A 21,475-nucleotide genomic window follows, 5' to 3' on the forward strand; every position below is an offset into this window, starting at 1 on the left:
AACAAAAGGTACTGGGAAAACTGGACATCCATATGCAAAATAATGAAATTGTACTCTCACTTTACACCAAATACAAAATATAATTCAAAATGTATCAAAGATCTAAATTTAAGAGTAAAACTATAAAAATCTTAGGATAAAACATAGGTAAAAAATCTTTATGACCAGAGTAGGATTCTGATTTTATTCACCTTTACATCTCTTAGTGGAATCTGGGAATTGTCGTGCATTTAATTGCATCTAAGCATCTAGACTGTGGAAAAAAGCTTGTTTTTCCAAAGACGGTCTGAGGACCACCTGCATTAGAATTATCTGGGATGCCCGCTGAAAATACAGCCTTTCTGGGACTTTCCTCAGATCAACAAGTGCGAAGCCTGGGAATCTGTATTTTAACCAGCTCTCCAGGTATGCTGTTTAAAACTATAAACCACTGGTTTGGGCTACACTTTGTAGAGTATATTAAGAACTTCGGGATCTTTTGAAGACCCGCTTTCTCAGGGCTCTCACATCAGCTTCTCAATCTCAGCGTCACACACATCAGGCAAGGTGCTTTGCAAAAAGTCTCTAGGAATGTGAGTCTGAGCACAGCCTTGCGGTCCCGGACGCTGCAGCGCAGGCGCAGAGCCACGGCCTCTGGCATGCTGCCTATTCCCCTTATCGTCTCTGTTCTCTAACAGGTCATCTGCTCCAGGAGAATTAGGTCCGGGCGAGTGATCAGGCAATGACTGGCCCCACATACGAACGAGGACACGACCAGAAGTCTGAGTGGAGGCGTGTCTGTGACCCCGGGAACCTTGGCGAGCCGGGAGCCGTGGGTCGACGCAAGGGTTTCCCATTAATCCTTCCGGCTTCCTCCAGCCCCGCGCACTCAGGTTCCGCCTAAGCGCGGGTCCGGTCCAGGGTGTGTCCCGGCACTCGCCCCGAGGCGGCCGGTGAGTGGGGCACGCAGGGCCCTGGGGCCCGGGGCGTGGACGGGTGGGCCTGGAGGCTCTGGGAAGTGGTGGTGCGGAAACACTCAGTTCTGTCGGGGGGAGACCAGCGAGAGGTCCGAGGGTGGTCTGACCGCAGATCCGGCCGAGAGGAGCCTCCGCGGCTGGGAAGTGGCGCCGTATCTCTGAGCCGCGCCCCGCGCTTGCCTTGCGGGTGGGCACAACCTGGTCTCTCCGCTGCACTGACAGCGGGTGGTGTTCTCCGGTGAGCCCCTGGGAGATGGAAAAGATCAGAGCTGCGTTGCGTTCTGCTCCACTCTAGCTGAGCAAGGAAGGGCTTCTGTACTAGGGGTGTTTCCCAGATGCTTACTTATGTGCCAGGCACTGTTCTAAGAGTTAACCCCATGAAATGTACGATTATTATACTCATATTACCCGTAAGAAAATTGAGGTACACAGAGATGAAATACCTTAATTGGAGTTACAGAGCTTGAGAGTAGTATTATTTATTTTATGGTTCTGAAGATGACGATTGGTACTTGAACACAGTAGATGTTGGTAGAGATATTGACAAATTCCGTATATCAAATTCTGTGAATTTGTTGTAACTTTGAACCAAACTTCATGGACACTGTTGTCTGAAGACCATCTTTTGGTGGGCCTGGAGACTTGACCATCTTAGTTCTAGAGCTGAACAGAGGCTGCCTAGGCCCTCTTACTGACCCTTTTGTGCATTGGCAAAGGCTCCAGGAAGTAGTCAGCCGGATACAGAAAGCAAAGCACCAGGAGAAGAGCTATTCCAGAACCTTCAGAACCTGCTTCCTTCTGAATGAGATAATTTCTTAATATTCAAGGGAGTATATACAAGGGAAAATTATTCCTAGATCAGCAATTAATTATAAGAGAAAGTGGCATGGTCAAAAGAATTTAATATGGTTAGCGTCACAGGAGGGGGTCAGGGCTGTGAGGGCTGGAAAGTTAGTCATATAAAGAGGAGAATGGGGTTTGCTGGTGCAGCAGCACTTTGTGACCACTGTACTTTTGAGAATAATGATTTGGTAAGGATGCAATATCCATAGAGCAGTAAGGTGATCCAGATAAGACTAAAAGTATGAGAAAGAAAGGATTAAAAGAGAAAAGGAGAGGCAACATTCCACATAATGGTCGAGGAACCCCTTGGATGAGGGTATGGTCCTAACCTTGTGGAGATAGTCACCTCCTAGCCTTTCTGAAGTCTATCTGGGGGCTCCCCCTGAGACTTTTGTCACATCTACTACCCCTGCCTTCCCCATTTCATGTGCATCCTCCAAAGCCAGGAAAAAGAATGATCTGTTCACGCTCTAGAACAGCAGCACAAATCCATGGAGAGCATCTTTCCCTAAATGTACACTATCACAATTTAAATACTAATTCATTTGAGGTAAGCACAGCAATAATATCTCCTTATGTTGAAGATATTATGTATAGTAAGCTTTGCCATTTTAAACTTGTAGCATTCACAGAAGCTTTGTGAGAAAAGATAAGCAAATACTAGTCATGCCATTTTATATTGTGGGACCAGATTTTCAAAAAGGTGAGTGGCTTGCCCAGAGATGCACAGCCCTCTGGTGGAGCAGTATCATCTGCCTCCTGTTTTGACTCTCAGGAAGAAGTAAGGGACCACTGCCTACTCCCTTAAACTCATATGCCATATGAGGAAATCCATAAGCCAACTGGATTATATGCCTCAGAATACCTAGAAACTTTAGAGAGAGTTTGGACTCAGCCCAGACCCATTTCCTTTACCTTTTCTCATTAGAGAACTAGGGACTTAAACCCAGACATAAATGTCTACTGTCATTTTCTTTGTGTCTGGGAGGAGGTGGGATTACTTTGGAGCATTAGTTTTACCTCTTAATACGTCGGGTTGCATTCACCTGACCCAATGTCGACATTACTAGACCAGTGACTCTGGATACCTTTGGATAAGATCTGTTATTCCCAGGTTTGCCCTTGACCAAAAATGAGACCAAGAGGAGGTGGAAGAGGGAAAGGCAACTTTGTATCTCACTATAAGATCTGTATACCATGTAAGTTAAAGATTCTTCCTTCTTTTCTGGAAGTTTGTGCCATCTCGCCAAGTGGAGACACATGTAATTCTCTTTTTACAGAATGTCCCTTTTTAAGTGAGTGTGGGAAATTTTGCCCAGTATGGGATTGTTCCCTGTTTGCCTGCTGACTGCTTTAATGTCTTCCTCAACACTCCCTTGTTCTATTTCATCATTAGGTGATTGGCCTGTTTCTAGAATGGTGGACCTTAGGCTCTCACATGTCTCTGGGGATTTGAAAAAGCGTCTGCTCATTCTAGTCTTATCCTCTTAGTCTAGGCATATGGGTCTGTGCCTCAGAGTTTGGAATCTAAAATTAAATTCCAGCTCCTGCCACCATGAAAGAAGAAAATCTTCACGTCTTCAAAAATTAGGCAGGTAATCTTTGTATACTTCTGACAATTGCCCAAGCTACAGCATAAATAATAGGCACACAAGAAGGTACTTACACAATTATAGTCACCATCACCTGCTTAAGAATTGTCTTTTAGGTTTGTGTTTGTTTTTGTTACTGTTTTGGCACCAGGATGCACAGAGGTGAAGGAGCACACACAGCCCTGAGGGCTTGTGACCTTGGTCTGCATGAGAGGTGCCCGACCTGGGCACTCTTAGCACTCCCTCCACTCCGAGTAGCACATCTCCTGAGGTTCCCACCTAACAGTGGCTCTCATTCCAAATATCCGTCCACCTCCACAGGGTGGTACACTCTCATGTCAGTCTGGCTCTGATGCCTCTGATTCTGTAAGTAAGATGTTTTTCATTAAAGATATTCTTGCTAGTAACAAGTGTTTTTGCACATGTATTGGGGGCTTCATTTTTATTTTAATATATGCTTATATCCTCCTTGCACAGGATTTTGTTTGTGGAGTAGGAATATCCTAAGTGGTAGGTTTCTGAGTAGCAGTGTGAGTTGACATTCAACTGCTTTTAACTATTCAGGCTACCTTTTCTACTACACCTTGGAAACTAGAGTCTAAAGTAAAACTCTCCAAAAAGTTAATACTTTGATATTTTAAACATTTTATGTACCATACCAGAAAGAGTACGTTGGAGTTTGCTGGTTTGTTACGGGAGTAGTTTCACCTCATAATAGAAAGCCTAGTCTCATTGACCTCTTGTTGAAAACTCATATTTATGTGTCTTATAATTCATTTTTTTTCTGTTCTTTCAAATGTATGTCTCTTACATAACCTACTCTAAGAATGAAGTTGTCACCACAGATAAGTCCTCGTTAGCAAAGAATCTGTCTGCTCAAGTCTACTCCCAGTTTGACCCTTGGATGTAAGAGCCAAGTCATTACATGTCAAGTTCAGTTTTTCTGCCTTAAGAATGAATGTCCTACATAAAATATTGGATGCAGTGTATAAATTATCCAAGGCTGTGACTTCAGCTTTATATATAGTTAGTTTTTAAATCATCTTCTTTTATTTAAACTTCTAGATTGAATTGTTTGCTATTGCTCTTTGTAAGGATACATATCTTTCAGTAAACTACATTTTTAACTTTTCAAAAAAAAAATTAAGTTCCAGGAATCAGATAGCTCTGGACCAAACAATCAAGTCCAACATCTTCCTTTTACAGATGAGGATACATAAAACCAGACTGGTTATTTTTCCTTGGTTTTTATTTAGCTACCAACAGAGCTATGATCGAAATCCAGATTACTTGTTAAATGTAATACCAAGTAATTATTTATACCACGGGGCCTCTGTCTGATGTTTCACTGATTTATGCCAAGGATGCTACTTGCTTTGTGGTGGCACTTTAGTGGGCACTTTAATCCTTGGCTTACATAGATAGGGCTTTTAGTGTGGTTGGGGCTTATTGTGGCTTTGCAGCAGAGTCATCTCTCAGAAGTAGTCACTCTTGTAAAACTCCATGGCTCTGGAGTCAAGGTCATGCTAGTGTCCTGGGATCAATGGAGTTTAGTTTCTTGGCCCTTTAGAGGCCACATGAATGGAAAGTGTGACTCAAGTGTTCTGTCCGTGCCTGTTGAGAAGCAGTAAGTATGATGTAGTATAGTGAGTTTGAGTCCAGGATCTATCACTTGGCCTTGGCCAAATTACTTATCCTTTCTGTACCTCAAATTCTTCATTTTTATTGTGAAAATAATAATAGTAATTCTCTCATTGCTGTGAGACAAAAATGAGTCAATATTCATAAAATGCTTAGAATAAGCAGACCCAAGAGAAAAGACCATAAAAGAGCCTTTTAAAGAGGCTGCACCTCCAAGTTAGGTTCTTTTCACAGTTGGGTTCTTTTTTTTTTTTAATGTAGAAACTTTCCCCAATGTGGTTTCTGTGTGTCTGTCATAGGTGTCACATACACAAACACATAATGCAAATACAGTTATACATGTCATGAGCTTATTTGAAATGCAAAAACAACTACATCTTGGGACTCTTGTACTGCACACTGTGTACACATTAAATAATAATTATCTTTAATCAAATTGGCATATTTTATCAATCATCAAGGTATTAATAATCATGAGAGTAAACCCTCAACTTCAAATTGGCTCTCTCCTTTGAACTCTGTCCTAGTTCTTTCTCTGTTCAAGAGATCCTGCCTACTTTTAGATATTCTATGTTTTAATGGTTCTAGTGAGTCCATTTATAAAGACCTTCACATTTCAGATCTTCCTGGTTTCCCTTTGTCTCCAAAAACCTGAACATTTTCTCAACAATATCTCTTCTCCAAGATGGAATGTAATATGTAATAATGTAATAATATTCCACTATGTACAAAATTCCCATTGTTCCTATGTCACCTTTATGGCACTGTGGGTGTTCTTAGGTCTTCAGGAACATCTGTTGGGAAGAGGACTTTTGCTTTAAGGCTTTAGAGGCTTTGCAATTTACTGCCTTAGAGAGTCACTATTTATCTACTGTGTAACTGTTAATACTTTAGTTCCATTGCACTAGAGAAGTAATTCTCTACCTTTCAAACCATCCCCTTTACTATCTTGAAATAAAAGTTATAGATAATATTAACTAACTATAGGACTTCCTAGGTGGCGCAGTGGTTAAGAATCCGCCTGCCAATGCAGGGGACACAGGTGCAAGCCCTGCCCTGGGAAGATTCCACATGCCACGGAGCAACTAAGCCCATGCACCACAACTGTTGAGCCTGTGCTCTAGAGCCTGTGAGCCACAACTATTGAGCCCATGTGCTGCAACTATTGAAGCCCACGCACCTAGGGCCTGTGCTCCACAACAAGAGAAACCACTACAATGAGGAGCCTGCATACCACAATGAAGAGTAGCCCCCGCTCACAGCAACTAGAGAAAGCCCGTGTGCAGCAACGAAGACTCAATGCAGCCAATAAGTAAATTAAATAAATAAATTTATTAAAATAATTAACTAACTATAGATATAATTTCAAGAATATCACTATGTTACCTTAACTGTAATATAAAGGAGAAAGAAAAGGAAAATAACATAGAATAATAATAGCATGTAAATGATTGGATGAAATAGACGCTTATACCTCTTCATAGAATCACGTGAACACAACAGCTACAAATTACAGACTGATATGTGAATGTCATATTTGTGAATCTAATACCATGAGTGGCTTGATTTTCCTGAAATAGTGAACGATTCCAAATATCATTCAAAGAAAAAAAAGTATATTAATTTTCCAATACATAGCAAAGTTGTGCAAAATACTTTGTATTTATTTGTAAAGTAGTGGTAGGTTCCAGCCTCAGGTAACCATTAACAACTCTTCTGAAAGTCTGGTAGGATAAGGGACATTCTTTGTTTTACAGGAATCCCTGGCCCCCACTAAATTCTAATAGCACTGTCCAATCAATATGACAAACAAAACAAACAAACAAAATCACACACACAAACACTCACAGATTCCTCAGACTCTCCCTAGGAGGTGATATTGCTCCTTGAGGATTACTGTCGTAGAGGAGAGAAGTATAGTGAACTGCCAACAGAATAATAATGGAGTAGCTTAAGGATCTCAACTGTAAGACTGTAGGCCAGCTAACCTAAGCAGTAAGGCAAATGCCTACTAAGGAATGTTAGCACCAAAAAGTATGCAACTGGATTTTATTGCAAGGTTCTAAATAAATGAGAAATTCTGACTTCCCAATCAATCCCAGTGGTAGAGTTTTGCATTCCCTGTTTCCAGTTGAAAGGCATGTTCTTATCAAAGCTAGACACAGACAGCATCGTCATGTTGCTCTTGAGGTTCTCCATGGATGGCTTCTTGGTGAACATCCTCCAAGGTTCATTTCCACATGTGGGAGGTTCCCAGTCTCTGAGAAAGGCAAGACCTGTGAAACCAGACCAACTCTTAACCTAGCGGATCTCAAATTGTGCTGTAAGCAGAAACATTAGGGGAACTATTATACAGTTCGTTGCCTACTGTCATGCCAAGGGCTCTGAATGAATTTACAAGAGAATGGGTTAAAGAAAAAACTTTAGTGGGGAAACTTAGAGTCCAGAGAAGGGTGGAAGAGTAGGCACAGATTCCCATATCCTCCCCATTTTACCAACAGAAAGACTGCCAGAGCCAGGATGCTCTGCTAGATACTCAGTGTAGGTCAGTATTCTAGGAGAGGGCCTTGCTGCTCTTCCTTATTATAAGGCAGGTGTAAGAACAACCTTGTGAGTGGGGAGATAAACAGACTGCTTACTACAGTCTCAATGTGGAGTGCCAGCTCCACACTTTTTACAGGAGTCATCTGGGAAAGCCAGCTACCTAAAACCTGGAAACCTTGAGATCCTTGGGAATTGTTGGCTCTTCCAGCAGAAGGAAGAAGCCACCTGTCCTAAGGGAAGCTGAGTTTATGTTTTAGACCCTCTGGCTGTGAGAAGAATGATAGGAAGGCTGGTCCCAGTGAGCATATTTTTCAGCAACTTAGCGTGTTTCTAAGGTTCATTTTGGACAATTCAACTTGTCAAGTCATATGAACTTAATAAATACAAATGCCCGGGCCTCATCATACTTAACTAGGTCTGAGGTAATGCCCAATATCTAGAGTAACAAGTTCCAGAAGTGATTCTGATGGGTATGTGTATAACCATATAACCTTTCTTTTGGAACCAGTTTTAGCCCAGAACTTTCAGATACTCATTTTCTCCAGTGCCTCTGTGAAAATTCACACTTTTTTTCCACACTGCACGGCTTGTGGAATCTTAGTTTCTAGGCCAGGGATTGAACCTAGGCACTCAGCAGTGAAAGTGCAGAGTCCTAACCACTAGACTGCCAGGGAATTCCCACACACTATCTTTTCTATAGATCAAAACATTAATGTTGAACTCTCAATAGCCCTGTGTCTCCAGCACCAATAGCCTTGTGTTAAATCATTTCCAGTCAGCAGGAATCCCAGCCTATGAATTGGACATGATCACCCAGTTAGAAGAAGAACATCTGTAGACACTGGATCATCAGGGAGCTGAAGAGGGGAGTGACCAAAAATATCTGTCTAGGTGAGTAGTATTATGAAAAGACCACCAATTTGAAATTTAGGAGACATGAGTTCTAGTCTAAGATCTTGCAATTTGCTGGGTGACCTAAGTTACTCACTCTGTTTTCTATCTGTCAAATAAGCAAGTTGGCCTTGATGAACTCTTAAGATCTGTTATGATGAGCTCTGTTAATCCTCTGAAGTCTGTGGTTGTAGACTTGTTTAGAAGAATACCTTAACTTGTTGGAAGAAGGGTTGGGGGATCAAAGGGAGATCAGATGGGGATAGCAGTGTAATAGTTAGCATTTCTGAAATTCTGTTTTCTTTCATTGCCAAGAAAATGGTTGCATCCAAGCTGGATAGAGTCTTCCTCACTTTTTGCATTTTGGCAGGGCGGGTGGGCGGGGGGTATCTTTTCTGCATTTGGGAGTCTTTTCTCTTCTCATCCCTTTCCTTACTCTCATTTACCATAACTAATTGACTACAATAGCTAATAGTTCATTTTACTTTCTAATCCCATATTTTCTGTTCATCAATTTGTATATCTGCTCATTGCCATTTTGGGGGCTCAGCATATTACCCAGTCCCCTACCCATATTTCTTGTTGTCTCTGTGCATCCACTGTGAAAACTGTTCTCTCTTCTGGCCTTGTTTACTTCTCTTTCATTGTCCCTTTTAATTTTCTCCCCATGTAAAGTTGCTAGTGTGCATGAATTGCAAATTAGTTGTCTTTTTTTCTGCTGGTTTATTTTCCTTGCTCCCCACACTAGACACAGGTGACATTTGCACTTTAAATGTCTTTCAGATAGGGAGATTTGAATTGAACCAAAGCATCAACACCAATCAGGCTATTTCTGAAGAACTAGAATATTCAGGGTCAGCAATGGAAAGTCTCCAAAGGAATACTGCCCAACATCCTATGAATGAAGAAGCTTGTAAAAGTGAGGGCCAGTTATCAAGGCAGACAAAATGTTCTATACAGAAGAAATCTTCTTTTGAAAAAACAGCACTCAGAAAAATGTCAATGACCCTCAAGGAAATTTTCACTAGGGAGAGAGGCCCTGAATCCAGTGAATTTAGTCTAAGCTCAAAACTTAATACACAGCAGAAAATTCCAAAGGGAACTAGGTCCCCCATATCTAGGAAAAACTCCAAAGATAATTCAGACTTAATTAAACACCAAAAACTCTTTATGCAAAGGAAACCTTGTAAATGCAGTGAGTGTGGTAAAGCCTTTAGTTACCAATCAGACCTTATTGTCCACAGTAGAATTCATGGTGGAGAAAAGCCTTTTGAATGCAATGAATGTGGGAAAACTTTTAGCCGAAGTACACACCTTATTGAACATCAAAGAACTCACACCGGAGAGAAACCTTATGAATGTAGTGAATGTGGAAAAGCTTTTAGCCGGAGTACACACCTTAGTCTACATCAGAGGATTCATACTGGAGAAAAACCATATGAATGTAGTCAATGTGGAAAAGCCTTTAGCCGAAGCACTAACCTTAGTCAACATCAGCGAACTCATACCCAAGAAAAACCTTATAAATGTAATGAATGTGGGAAAGCCTTCAGTGACCGTTCAACCATAATTCAGCATCAACGAATACACACTGGAGAGAATCCCTATGAATGCAGTGAATGTGGAAAAGCTTTCAGTTGGATCTCATCCCTTATTGAACATCAGAGAACACACACTGGGGAGAACCCCTACGAGTGCAGTGACTGTGGGAAAGTGTTCAGTCGGAGCTCATCCCTTGTTGAACATCAGAGAATACACACTGGAGAAAAGCCTCATGAGTGTACAGTCTGTGGAAAGGGCTTCAGTCGGAGCTCCTCCCTTATTATTCACCAGAGAACTCATACCGGAGAGAAGCCTTACAAGTGTAATAACTGTGGAAAAGCCTTTAGTCAGAGTTCATCTCTCATCAGACATCAGCAACTTCACACTAAAGAGTAATATCTGTGTTTTCATTAATGTTAGCACAAGACCACACAGCATAACCTCCCACAGCTAAAAAGAAACATACATACTTGTTTGAATTTTCCTTTCTACTAGCTAGCTATAAGCTAGTTTCAAGCTAGCCTTCCTTCCTTTTTGTAAACTAAATGCTCAAATGAATGATCAATCCAACAAGGTGATGACTTTTAAAACCTAGCATATTCAATCTAATATTATGGAGGACTCCAATCTTAGAATATAGAGCTACCCAGCACCTTGCAGTTCCCCACCTTATCTATTCCATGGAGCTTAGGTCCCTGAACAACCCAATGAACCCTCTCTTTCCCAACCACATCAACTCCATAAAAGAGGAAATCCTGTGTGTGTGTGTGTGTGTGTGTGTGTGTGTGTGTATTTTCACGCTTGCTGGCTCCAGGAGCAAAAGAGAAGGAGCTGGCTTCAGAATAGGACAAAAAACTTTCCACCAGCTTGGGGATAATAAATTCAGTCTCTAGAATTATATGGACAAATTTTTCTCTTCCTTCCTCACCTTTTTTTCTATAGCATAGTTTTCTCAACATATAGCCCATAGTTCTACTAATGTGCCTAACTAATCCCAGCATTATTTTATCTTGTCTTTACCAAAAAGTCCTAAAAATCTTAGTTCCTCCATTATCTTTTTAAAAACTGCTGCCCTATTTTTAAAACTTTTGTTTACAGACTTCATGAAATGTATACCATGTGGTTCTGACTCTCACCAACCTTGTAAAGTTCACTGTAAAGGACAAATTCAGTGCCTATTTCTCAGTCCTTTTCTTGCTTGACATTTGCAGAATTGGCACTTTGGCCACTCCTATGGCTTAAAATGTAAGCTTCTGGGATCCATAATTCTGTGCTGATCTGCACTTTTCCTACCTCCCAGCACTTCTCTGATTAACAATGATCAGCTCTGTGACTTTGGGCAAGAGTTGGACTAAAATAATTTCATTTTATTGCTTATAATACTTAATGTTATTCAATTAGATTGTAAGCTTCTTGAAAACAGGAATCTTGTTTTAGATCCCTATAAAACATCACAAAGTGCTGAGTAGTCACTAAATGCCCCATAATTACTGCTTACTGATTCCTCTTTATCCTAGGTAATCAGTCTGCTAGGGTTTATTTGAAATGTCTTAATAGTTGATTTCCTTCTCTATTCCTACTGCTACTGCCAAGTCCTCAGTAGTTTGGGCCTAGATTACCAGAGTAAACACATTGTTGCTGCTCTTGTCTTCCTGTCTTTATCTAGTTGCCTGACTAAACTACCACTTTGTTCAAAAAGAATCCACAGTTTCCCATTGTCCCCAGGAAAAAGTTCAAAGACTTTCCACAGTTGGATCTACTTATTTTCCATTACTCCCCAGTACAACTGGGCAGCCCTGTCCTTTGTCTCTACAACACCCTTTCTCTTCACACTTGGCTTCCTTTCAAACTTTTCCGTGGCACCCTTTTACATGCCCTACTTTCTTCCCTGTATCTCCAGAAATCTATACATACTTTCTAAAAGGCTCTGTTCAGGTCCTGCCTCCTCTGTGATAACTTCAGTTCCCCCCCCCCCACCCCCGCCCTTCTTAGTAGTCCTTTACAGTGATGGTTTGCATTATTCTCCTGTATTACATACTTGCTTATTCTGTTCTCTGGTTCTATCAGGTGCTTTTTTCCATGAACTTTTTTGAAGTTAGAAATTGTCTTAAATCTCTTAGAAGCCCCATATAATACATAGTACAATACAGGCTTGGATTCTAGTTTAAATCTAAATTACGAGGGTTTAATTTAAGAGTGCAGTTGCTTTACTTTTTTGAATGGTGAGATTACCTCATAAATATTTTGGTCCTTTTTGTCCTACCTTGAATTATATACATAAGCCCTGGGACTGACTCTTCTTCAGAGCTCCTGGGATGCTGACCTCTTGGCTTTCCACTTCATGAGACTGTTCTAAGGAGTAGGTAGGTTTATCCATATAAAGTGATGAAAACAGTGCCTGACATATAGTAAGTGCTCAATAAATGCTAATTGTTATGATTCTGTTCCTTCATATCTTCCTGTAGTCTTTAATTTCATCCCTAAAGGGTTTGTAACGCCACAGAAATGGAAAACTAGGATCACAATCAAATAAGATGTTTCTTCTAACTGCCATCATAGACAATAGTCATCTATTTTATTATAACTCTATTGTTTGTCAAAAATGACTCAAGGCAGCTTACAAGATGTGATAAAATATAAAACAAAAAAATACAGATCAGCACTAGAGAAAGGAGAAAATGCCTAGAAGATTAAGATCATGACAAATTATGGTATGCCATATAGTTATTTAAGTAGAGATGCAAAGTGAGTGTTCTGGCAATCCAAGTAAGATGGTCATTTGCTTACATTGTATTTGGAAGAGGAGAAAATGTCCATTCTTCAAGGAAAGCCTAATAGTTAGATTTAAGACGAATTTCTCCATTGGCGTTCATGTAATTATACAATGTGCTTGATAACAAAAAATTAAATTATGTGTTCTCTACAACATATAGTATGTTTTCCAGTGAATACATATTTAGTTCATAGTAGAAGTCTCAGAAAGGCAAATATGAAGATTCTTCTTGAGATGGAGTGGGGTTAGAAGGAGCAGAGGGTAGAGATAATCAAGTAATTACTGGGTGCCAGAAGAAAAGCTCTTTTCACACATTTGAGTCATTTAATTTACCACATTATGGGATGAAGAAACTGGAATTTACAGACGTTAAATAGCTTACCCAAGGATCAAGATTTGACCCCACAACTGGACCTCTTAAGCTGGGCCCTGGCAAGATCTGGAAAAGAAAGAACTGTAAGTAAAGGCACAGAGGTGGGAAAATGCTCTGTTTGTTCCAGTAGATGAACTGGACTGCCTGTGGCAGGGAGTTCAGTGAAATAAAAATGAGAAAGTTTATTTGGAATTGGATAACTAGACAGTGACTGCCCTGAGTACTAGCTTGTGTGTAGATTTAATCATTTAGGCAATGAGGGAATTACAGGAGGTTTTTGATCATGGTAATAAAAATTTGGTTTCAGGGAGAAGATCAGTTAGGTACAGGAGACAGGTGATTTGGAAATGAGACGGCATGCAGAAACTGGGTGAGAAGCCAAAGTATTAGAATAGTGGTATTGGGGAACAGAGCAGTGGTGAGATGAAGAGAGAGTAAAGGAAGGATCCTATGAAACTGGTGACTAGATATGGGCAAGGAAGGATCCTATGAAACTGGTGACAAATACGGGCAAGGAAGAAGAGGGACCAGCAATTCCTTAATTGCTGTTGTTAACTTTCATGTAAGCTACCTAGGGCATGAAGGGAGGAATTTCTGATACACATTAAGCAGTTAGCCATGAACACAAAACATTAAAAAAGTTGAATGCCTGATGTAATTAACTTGCATCTTTAAAGTCGATGTGGAACCAAAAACTTTTGAGATTTCTGGTGGGAAAGTCGGGTGAGAAGGTAAGAGTGACCTGGAGTGGGGAGCCTTATTCTAAGGAGAAACGGAGCTGTGACTCGGCTCACACTTCAAAATGTGTTCAAAATAATCTCCGTCCTTGCACGGAGCCCACATCCAGGTGCTCAGCGTGGGCCCTTTTCTGCGAGCCCTGCAGGTGGACAGGGAGCAAGGCTCCCGCGGAGGCCAGCTGCCTTCACGGTCCTCGCTCATCCGGACCCCTAGGCCATTCCTCGGGAATACGGGTAGGGAAGGAGGCGCGTGAGTGCGAAGACCGCCGTGGCGGGTAAGAGCCTCTGAGCTCCGCGCTTTGTCTGTGCTTCCGAATTTTGACCGTTTGTGTGCCCCAGTTCCCCCCATCAGGCTTCGCTGGCCGCTCCTAGAACCACCAGATGGGGGCCAGCGACCACCCCAAACACCACCATCCCGCTTCCGGGGGGGCGCTCTGAAGCAAGATCTGCGGAAGGAGCTGATCCTACATTTGAGAACTACAATTCCCAGAGACCTCAGAGACTCGCAGTCGTCACAGCGCCCAGACTTCATTTCCCAGAAGTCTTAGGGCCAGTTTCCACCCTCACTGAAAACCCTATGTGACGTCATCGACTTCCTGCTGAAGATTCTAAAGGCTGTCAGGGTGGGCGGTGCCAGAGGGCCTAGTTTGGGGGTGGTAGCCTAGCCTGAATCTCTGTCACTTCATTTTCGAAGAAATTGATGATCTGAGTGAAGCTTCCACCCTTTTCCGTTAGATTTTATTCATTTAACATGTGTTTTCCGCGCCTACTGTTAATCTGCTTTTCTGATTCGTGGGCTGTGAGATTGGAAATGAGTCATTTTCTTCCCTAAATATTAATTTTGCTCCACAAAGGGGCCACTATCCTTCCTCAACATTCTCCCTGCCGCCCAGCCCCTCACCGTGACACACACACACACACACACACACACACACACACACACACACACACACACACACACACACACACACACACACACCTGAAAAGCATAATGGGATGAAAAGCAAAAAATAAACACTGGTCCCATTACTCAGATAATCCATGGACATAGTAAATGTTCTTTCAGCCTTTTTTTTTTCCTCATATCTATCTACATATGCTAGATATGGAGACGGATAATGCGTATACATGTTTATACATAACAAAAAAGTTATAGTTTATATATAACAAAATATTTACTATATACATTCACCTTGAACTTTCCCCATGTTACTATTTTTCAATATAATTTTAATGGTACTATCAAAGAACTAATCCTGTCCCTGTGTAAGCGTTTCTTTTCAGGCTTCCTAAACACCAGTGTTTTTATTTAGAACCCCTAGCAAACGCTTCAGTCTGTTGTCAAAACAACTTGATAAAATTATTGTTAATTTTATTAGTTGTGATAATGACATTATGGTTATGTTTAAAAGGAAGAAAAAATCCTTATTGATTATAAGATACATACTGATGAAACAAATGATGTCTGGGTCTAACTTTAAAATATTCCAGGAATAAATAAAAGTGGGGAGTCAGGGAGGGATTGCTAAACAAGATTGGCAAATATTGTTTAATCTGGGTGAAGAATACACTGGAGTTCACTTTTCTATTTTGTGTCTATTTGAAATTTTCTGTAATAAATTTTTTTTAATGTATACCAGCATTCCTCTTGGAGCAGTGTGGCCAGCTAATTCCTTCCAACCTCATGTTCAAGTCATCCTTTGACCACTGCCCAAATGAAGAATTTTCACCTCCACTGTCATCTCTGTAGTGCTGACTGATTCCTTTTCCTGGGACCCATCTTCTTACTTTTTTTTTTCACAGTACCTCTGAAACTAAAGTAAATCTCAGCTCTTTACAGAACACTCCTTTACCTTCATTCTCTCCCACATCTCAGTCTCCTCCTGCTCTCTCCTACATACATGACTTTGGCACCTGGCATATAGCCTTCTGCTCTATTTCATGTCTCATTTCATTCTGAGCGACATCAATGTGCCTGACAGAGTAACTGCTCAGTAAACATTTATTGAATCAACTAATGTCCATGTGGATGAATCATCCAGCAAACATTCTGCCTTTTCTCTGGAACCCTGGAGTCTTGGCAGGCAGGAATCCCCATGCCTGTGGGTAATGCAGCATCTGCTGCCTGTGCTTTTCCTCTCCCACTGGTATATCTTATCCTTCCCTTTTTAATTCTTGTTCTAAAAGCCCTCCTCCTCCTCTGCCTTTAAAAGGTGCCTGCCATCTGCTCCCCACCCACAACCTTCTGTCCTTCACACTTTCCACACCCACTGCTTAGCTTCTATCCATCCCAACATTGCCAGAGATGCTATTTCTTTCTGCCTCCTTTAGGACTTTGCTCTCACACTCTTTTCACTTTTCAATCTCTCCTTTTCTAGTGACTCATTTCATCATCACTTTAAACAAGTCTAGTAGGTCTCTCCTATTTAAAAACATCCTCGTTAAATTCACATGCTGCTTTAGCCACCAAGCTAATTCTCCCCTTGAGCTTCCAGAAGGAGTGTGGCCTGGCCAACACCCTGATTTTGGTCCAGTGAAACTGCTTTCAGACTTCTGGACTCCAGAACAGTGAAACAAAATCTGTTGTTTTAAGGCATCAGATTTGTGGTAGTTTGTTATAGCAGCCATAGGAAATGAATATATGCTTCTTTTGCCCTTGCTCTTTCCGGCTCAGAGGTGATAATGTTTTCCTGCAACCGTTAGATGCTAGTGTTCCACTGTCATTTGCTTGTTCCCTTTCTTAGCTAAATTTTCTTCAATTAAACTGCTTGAGTATGGCCATTAGTTTCTGCCTGGGACTCTGCCTAGAGGTGGCATGAAGAAAAAAAAAAATGGACCAAATAAGAAGTGGCCCCTGAAAATACCTTCCTTCACCAATAGACTCACTCCTTGTTTCCTGGTCTTCTTGGGCAATGCTGGGCCATCAGCCTCCCAGAACTGTGGTTCCAGATTTCTCTTGGCCCCAAAGTGATCTGCTCAGAACTATATTGCTCAGAGGCCTCAGTAACGATACGTTCTCTTGGACCTGGACCTTGAGCCTTTATGCTTTCTCACTAGTCCAAGATCGAGATGAATGCCCTCACCCCTGTGCAAGGGTGAGTTCATCCATGACCTAGGCATCCATCTGATCCCATCTGAGACAGAGGTGTGTCCAAGACAGGGTCTAGAATACAGATTCCACCACACTGTGAGGTCATTCATATCAGTCCCCCTTTCCCTCCCCTCTCCACACCATCTTCACAGGGACAAATCCAAAGAGAGAGAAACTTCTCTGACTTTGCTCCTGTCATATCAAATGATTTTTCCTGGGAACTACTCTCTACCATTAGCTGGACAGAGATATACCACCACTAAAATTTAATAACTGCAGTTTATATGAGGAAAAGTTAATGGATTGATTTTTTTTCTTAACATTAATTTGTTCTGCCATATTTCTTAAACCTTTCAAATGTCAACACACTCCAGCACTGATAGGCCACAAAATCAAAGAAAGGGAGCAAAGTAATTATGGTGTGGTTTAACAGTATATCTTGTTCCAATCCAGCAGGAAAGCATGATTTTAAGTTTACAGTGTGTTTTTGTTGTAGAGCCAGAATTTCTGCAGGGAAACAACTTGATTCCTAACACTAATGTGTGGAGATTGCTAGTTGAAACCTGAGCTTAGTTCACCCAAAGACTCAGACAGGGTGGTGGAATGGTCACCCCCACAGAGGCAGCATGGATCTCTCCCCCAAAAATTTAGTTCAGATGTCAAGTCTGATGACTCCACGCATGCAACTGAGAGGGTATGAAAGGTTTATTATCCATAAATAAAAACTTTCTGAGGAGAGCACTACAGGCTCCCAAACTGGTCTGAAAATAGCCTGAGAGAGAGGAGAGGGGTCCCTAGCTTGGGTTTATGATGGGTGGGATTGGACTGGAATGAGGGTTCCTGCGTGTGAGCCAGGGATTGTGTGGTTTGAACACCGTCCACCCAAAACACCAAGGGAGGGAGCACCCAGGCTTGCTTATTTAGCTTGCCCAGGTAGGAAGGGTAAAGGGGATGGCTTGAAACAGATTCTTCATTACAAGTGGTTTTTTGCATGAAGGGTCAAGAACCTCATGGAAAATAACTCATCCTAAGGGAAGTGAAGGTGGCTATGTTCCAGGTGTCAATAGCTGACGTGAAGGATGATTGTGAGTACCGCATGCTGACTGATATTTGTACAATCTTTCTCAGCTGTTTGAACTGTAGAGAGAGCAAGTAAAAATTTTCAGAGCTCTTTCTTCAAAAAATCTCCATTAGCCCCAAAAGGCAAAGGGGATAGTATCTCTGCTTTGTAAAATAGCTCTTTAAGCCCCCTTAGCTCACCTACACACTGTTTATTCATGAGCCCTGTGTCCCTCTATTTTCTCAGTCCCTTCCTAGTTTCATTTCCTAGTCTCTCCAGACTAGATGCTATAACTTACCTAGGGACTTGGGCCATGATTACTTTCCCCTAAAAGAATAAGAGCATTACAATGAACATTGACCTTTCTCCTCTCTTATAATGTATTTGTCCTACTTAACCTTCAACAAGTTTCTCAATTATAAATACTAATTGAGTGCCCAGCATTTGAGGTAGTGTGCCTAGGGGGTTGTGCCTTCCTCTGTCTTTCTTCTTCCTCTTTACTGTAAGATTAAAGAGCCCAGGTTCTGTGGTCACTATCCTTGATTCAAAACGTTCCCAAACTATCAAATCCACTTTCTCATTTGCATTTGTCACAGTGAGACAATTCACAAGAAAATGCATCAGACTCTGAAAACAATTCTTCAAATAATTCTGGCATCTCTTCTAGAATATTTCCTTCACCTTCTTGCTCTTCTTCCCTTGCATCTCTCTTACGTAAGCAGACATAACTGGGTCTGGATGTGAGGTAGGTGTCCTTCTTGCTCCTCATTGCCACTTGCAGTCTTTTTCTGCCTCCTCCCAAGGACGCCCCCAGCTCCACTGAGACATCAGCCATCAAACTAGACCACTCACTACTCCTTTTCTACTGGTCCCAAATCACTCCCTCACTCACTGGAGATAATAGCACCTGCCTCACTTGCCATGACTGCTCAGATCGTTACAGTACTTGGTGATTTTAATATGTATATAGTCGATCCATCCAGTGACCCAGGCTACCAGATCTTTGGCTTCCTCTCCTCCAATGATCCAGTTCTCTCTTCCTCCTCAGACATCTACACCCACAGTCACACAGTATATCTTGTGTCATTACCAGTAAGTACAGTCCTCCAAACCTCAATTTCAAGCATCCCACTTCCTGACTACCATCTTCTATCTTTTCAACATCCTCCCTATCTAGTATTGCATTTTAATTTTTTTCAATCGAAACAAAACCTAAAATAGTAAGACCTGTGGACTTATTTTTGCTTCCCTCACTCCCATCCTGCCTCCCCCTACCCCACTTTAGCCTTTACTTTCATTTCCTCCCAGCTTAAATTTCACAGGATGTTATTAAAATTTGGCTCTCACAAACACCCTTGCTCTCTTACTCCTCTCTCTTGGGTGATATACTCCTTAAAAAATCCTGGTTAAGTCCAATGATCAGCTTATTCCATTGCCACCTCCAGTTTTCACCTTCAGTTTTGCAGCTGAACACAGCTAAAGAAAGCTCAAAGATGATGATTGGTCTCGTTTAAAACTCATGGCCAAATACCTCAAAGGGACTGTCAGTGCTGCCTTCCAATCTTGTCTTTCCTTAGTCAATTCATTCTCCTGCTCTGTAGGAAGTAACTATTCTATGCCTTGTCTGCTCTCATTAAACTTCTAACAGCTCTTCACAATTTCTCATTCTCAGCTGATGACCCATTTTCTACGAAAAAAATAGAAGCAATCAGAAGTGAACTTCCACATCCATCCTCCACCAACCTACCTGCAACCACAGCCAAATACTCTATGTTCCCTCCTGTTTTAACAGCCATACCATTTGTACTCCTATTTCAAGGTCAACCCTTCCACGTGTGCACTGAAGCTCACTACATCTTGGTCTCTAAAGGCTCAGTCTTGGACATGGAAACATCCAAAGATACATATGAAAATACTAGAGTTTTTTGGTAAATAGTAGGAAATTCTTTGCCTCATCAAGAACTTTCTGGCTTTATTGGTTATTTCTGAGATCCTTTTATTTCTGAACAGTTTCACAATGGCTGTTAAACCTCTAAGATAAACTGAATCCTTTTGCTATTCTTCTGGACTAATTATAACCTCAAGGAAAAACCTATTAACTTCTAACTTGCAATTCTCCCCTTTAAATTTTAATTTTGCTCTACTCTTTCAGTATGATAAATGTTAAGGAAGTAATGTTAGTGTTATACTAACATTAGGTATTATACTAACATAGGCGTTTATGGCATATAAATGACAAAATTAAGAGAAAAAAAAACTAAGAAACTTAAAATAACTTTCTCTCTCTGCTCTTAAAGTAGGGGTAAGAAGGGAAGGTAAGTACATAGCTAAGAGACATGTCACGTGATAAAGGACAAAACCTTAGATCACCACAGTGTATAAGTAGATTGGTACATCTGAGAAAGAACAGCAATTGCAAATCCATCTACTCTGAGAAAACTCTGGGATAGCTAGCAGAGATGTTTCTGAGCTACTCAAAAAGTAGTTATAGAAACCAAGATCATGCTAAGTTCTGGAACATCACCACCTATCCCTTCTCCAGGCCTGTATTATTTGGGAGTGGTTAGCACACATCCAAAGTCTGGGAATATAAAGAAAATAAAATGAAAAATCAGATTTTTTTTTTAATAAAAGAGGAATTAAGTTAGGCAGTGATCACACATTCTTGGTGCTCTGGGTTTGATCTGACAGTGTCTATGAACAGATCAAATTAATAGAGCAAAGTAGGATCTTCCAGAGTTAATGGCAAATTCCCAAATAAATTCTGTTCCCTCATACAGGAATCATAATGGCAAAAGGACAAGAGTCTTCTCGTCCATTCCAGACAGACTCTGGTGTTTTCTATTTTGGGAATCTCCTTTGAAACAGGAGGACCCTTCATCTGGATATAGAAACTTCATTTCCTTATACTGTGGGAGTAGTTCAGATTCCAACCAAAGCATATCCTATAACCTGAGATCCATTCCTCTCTGCTAGTGTCCACCTCTCTGCTATGGGATAAATAAAATTCCTATGTAATGGAAGCCTTAGAAATTAAGAAATACCAACAGGAGTATTGATATTTCTTCATAGATGTTTTATAACTACTTACAACAGAAAAATGTCCTGAGATTTAAATGGCTACTTTATTTCCTGAATTCTGTTCTTCACTGTCTGGCATCTTCATTTAAGGAGGTGACAAAATTCTGGTTTAGGTCACTGGCACTTATATAAGCAAAAGTGACTGCAGTTTTTTCACTTGAAGAAAGCTGCAGTACCCACTCCCACAAAACTCCTTTGTGGGAGGAGTCTAGAACCCCTTTTATGTGAATAACGGTCAACTTCTGTGCTACCTTCTGTTCTCAGAGCTCTCCATTCTCAAGGCCAGGCTAGGAAATTGTCAATTGCTCTTTAAAGAGCTGACTTGATAATTAGACTGTATCTGGAGAAAAT

General features: G+C 41.1%; 1 protein-coding gene across 3 annotated transcripts; it reads left to right on the top strand.

Annotated features, from left to right (window-relative positions):
- Positions 1-842: 842 nt before the first annotated feature.
- Positions 843-15,473, top strand: ZNF391 (zinc finger protein 391). 3 transcript variants are annotated; one of them, XR_009048097.1, is made up of 4 exons: positions 843-932; positions 8,352-8,467; positions 9,251-13,238; positions 14,232-15,473. XR_009048097.1 is itself a non-coding variant. In XM_057700022.1 (3 exons), exon 3 carries the CDS (start codon positions 9,329-9,331, stop codon positions 10,403-10,405), a length of 1,077 nt encoding a protein of 358 aa, XP_057556005.1. In that variant the 5' UTR covers positions 843-932; positions 8,352-8,467; positions 9,251-9,328; the 3' UTR covers positions 10,406-15,473. The 3 variants fall into 3 exon arrangements, 1 of the variants encoding a protein (XP_057556005.1); XR_009048098.1 differs by lacking the exon at positions 14,232-15,473 and having other exon boundaries at positions 9,251-12,372; positions 13,133-13,144; XM_057700022.1 differs by having other exon boundaries at positions 9,251-15,473.
- Positions 15,474-21,475: the final 6,002 nt, after the last annotated feature.

The sequence above is a fragment of the Hippopotamus amphibius genome, chromosome 11, assembly GCF_030028045.1.
Source record: "Hippopotamus amphibius kiboko isolate mHipAmp2 chromosome 11, mHipAmp2.hap2, whole genome shotgun sequence".
Lineage (NCBI taxonomy): Eukaryota > Metazoa > Chordata > Mammalia > Artiodactyla > Hippopotamidae > Hippopotamus > Hippopotamus amphibius.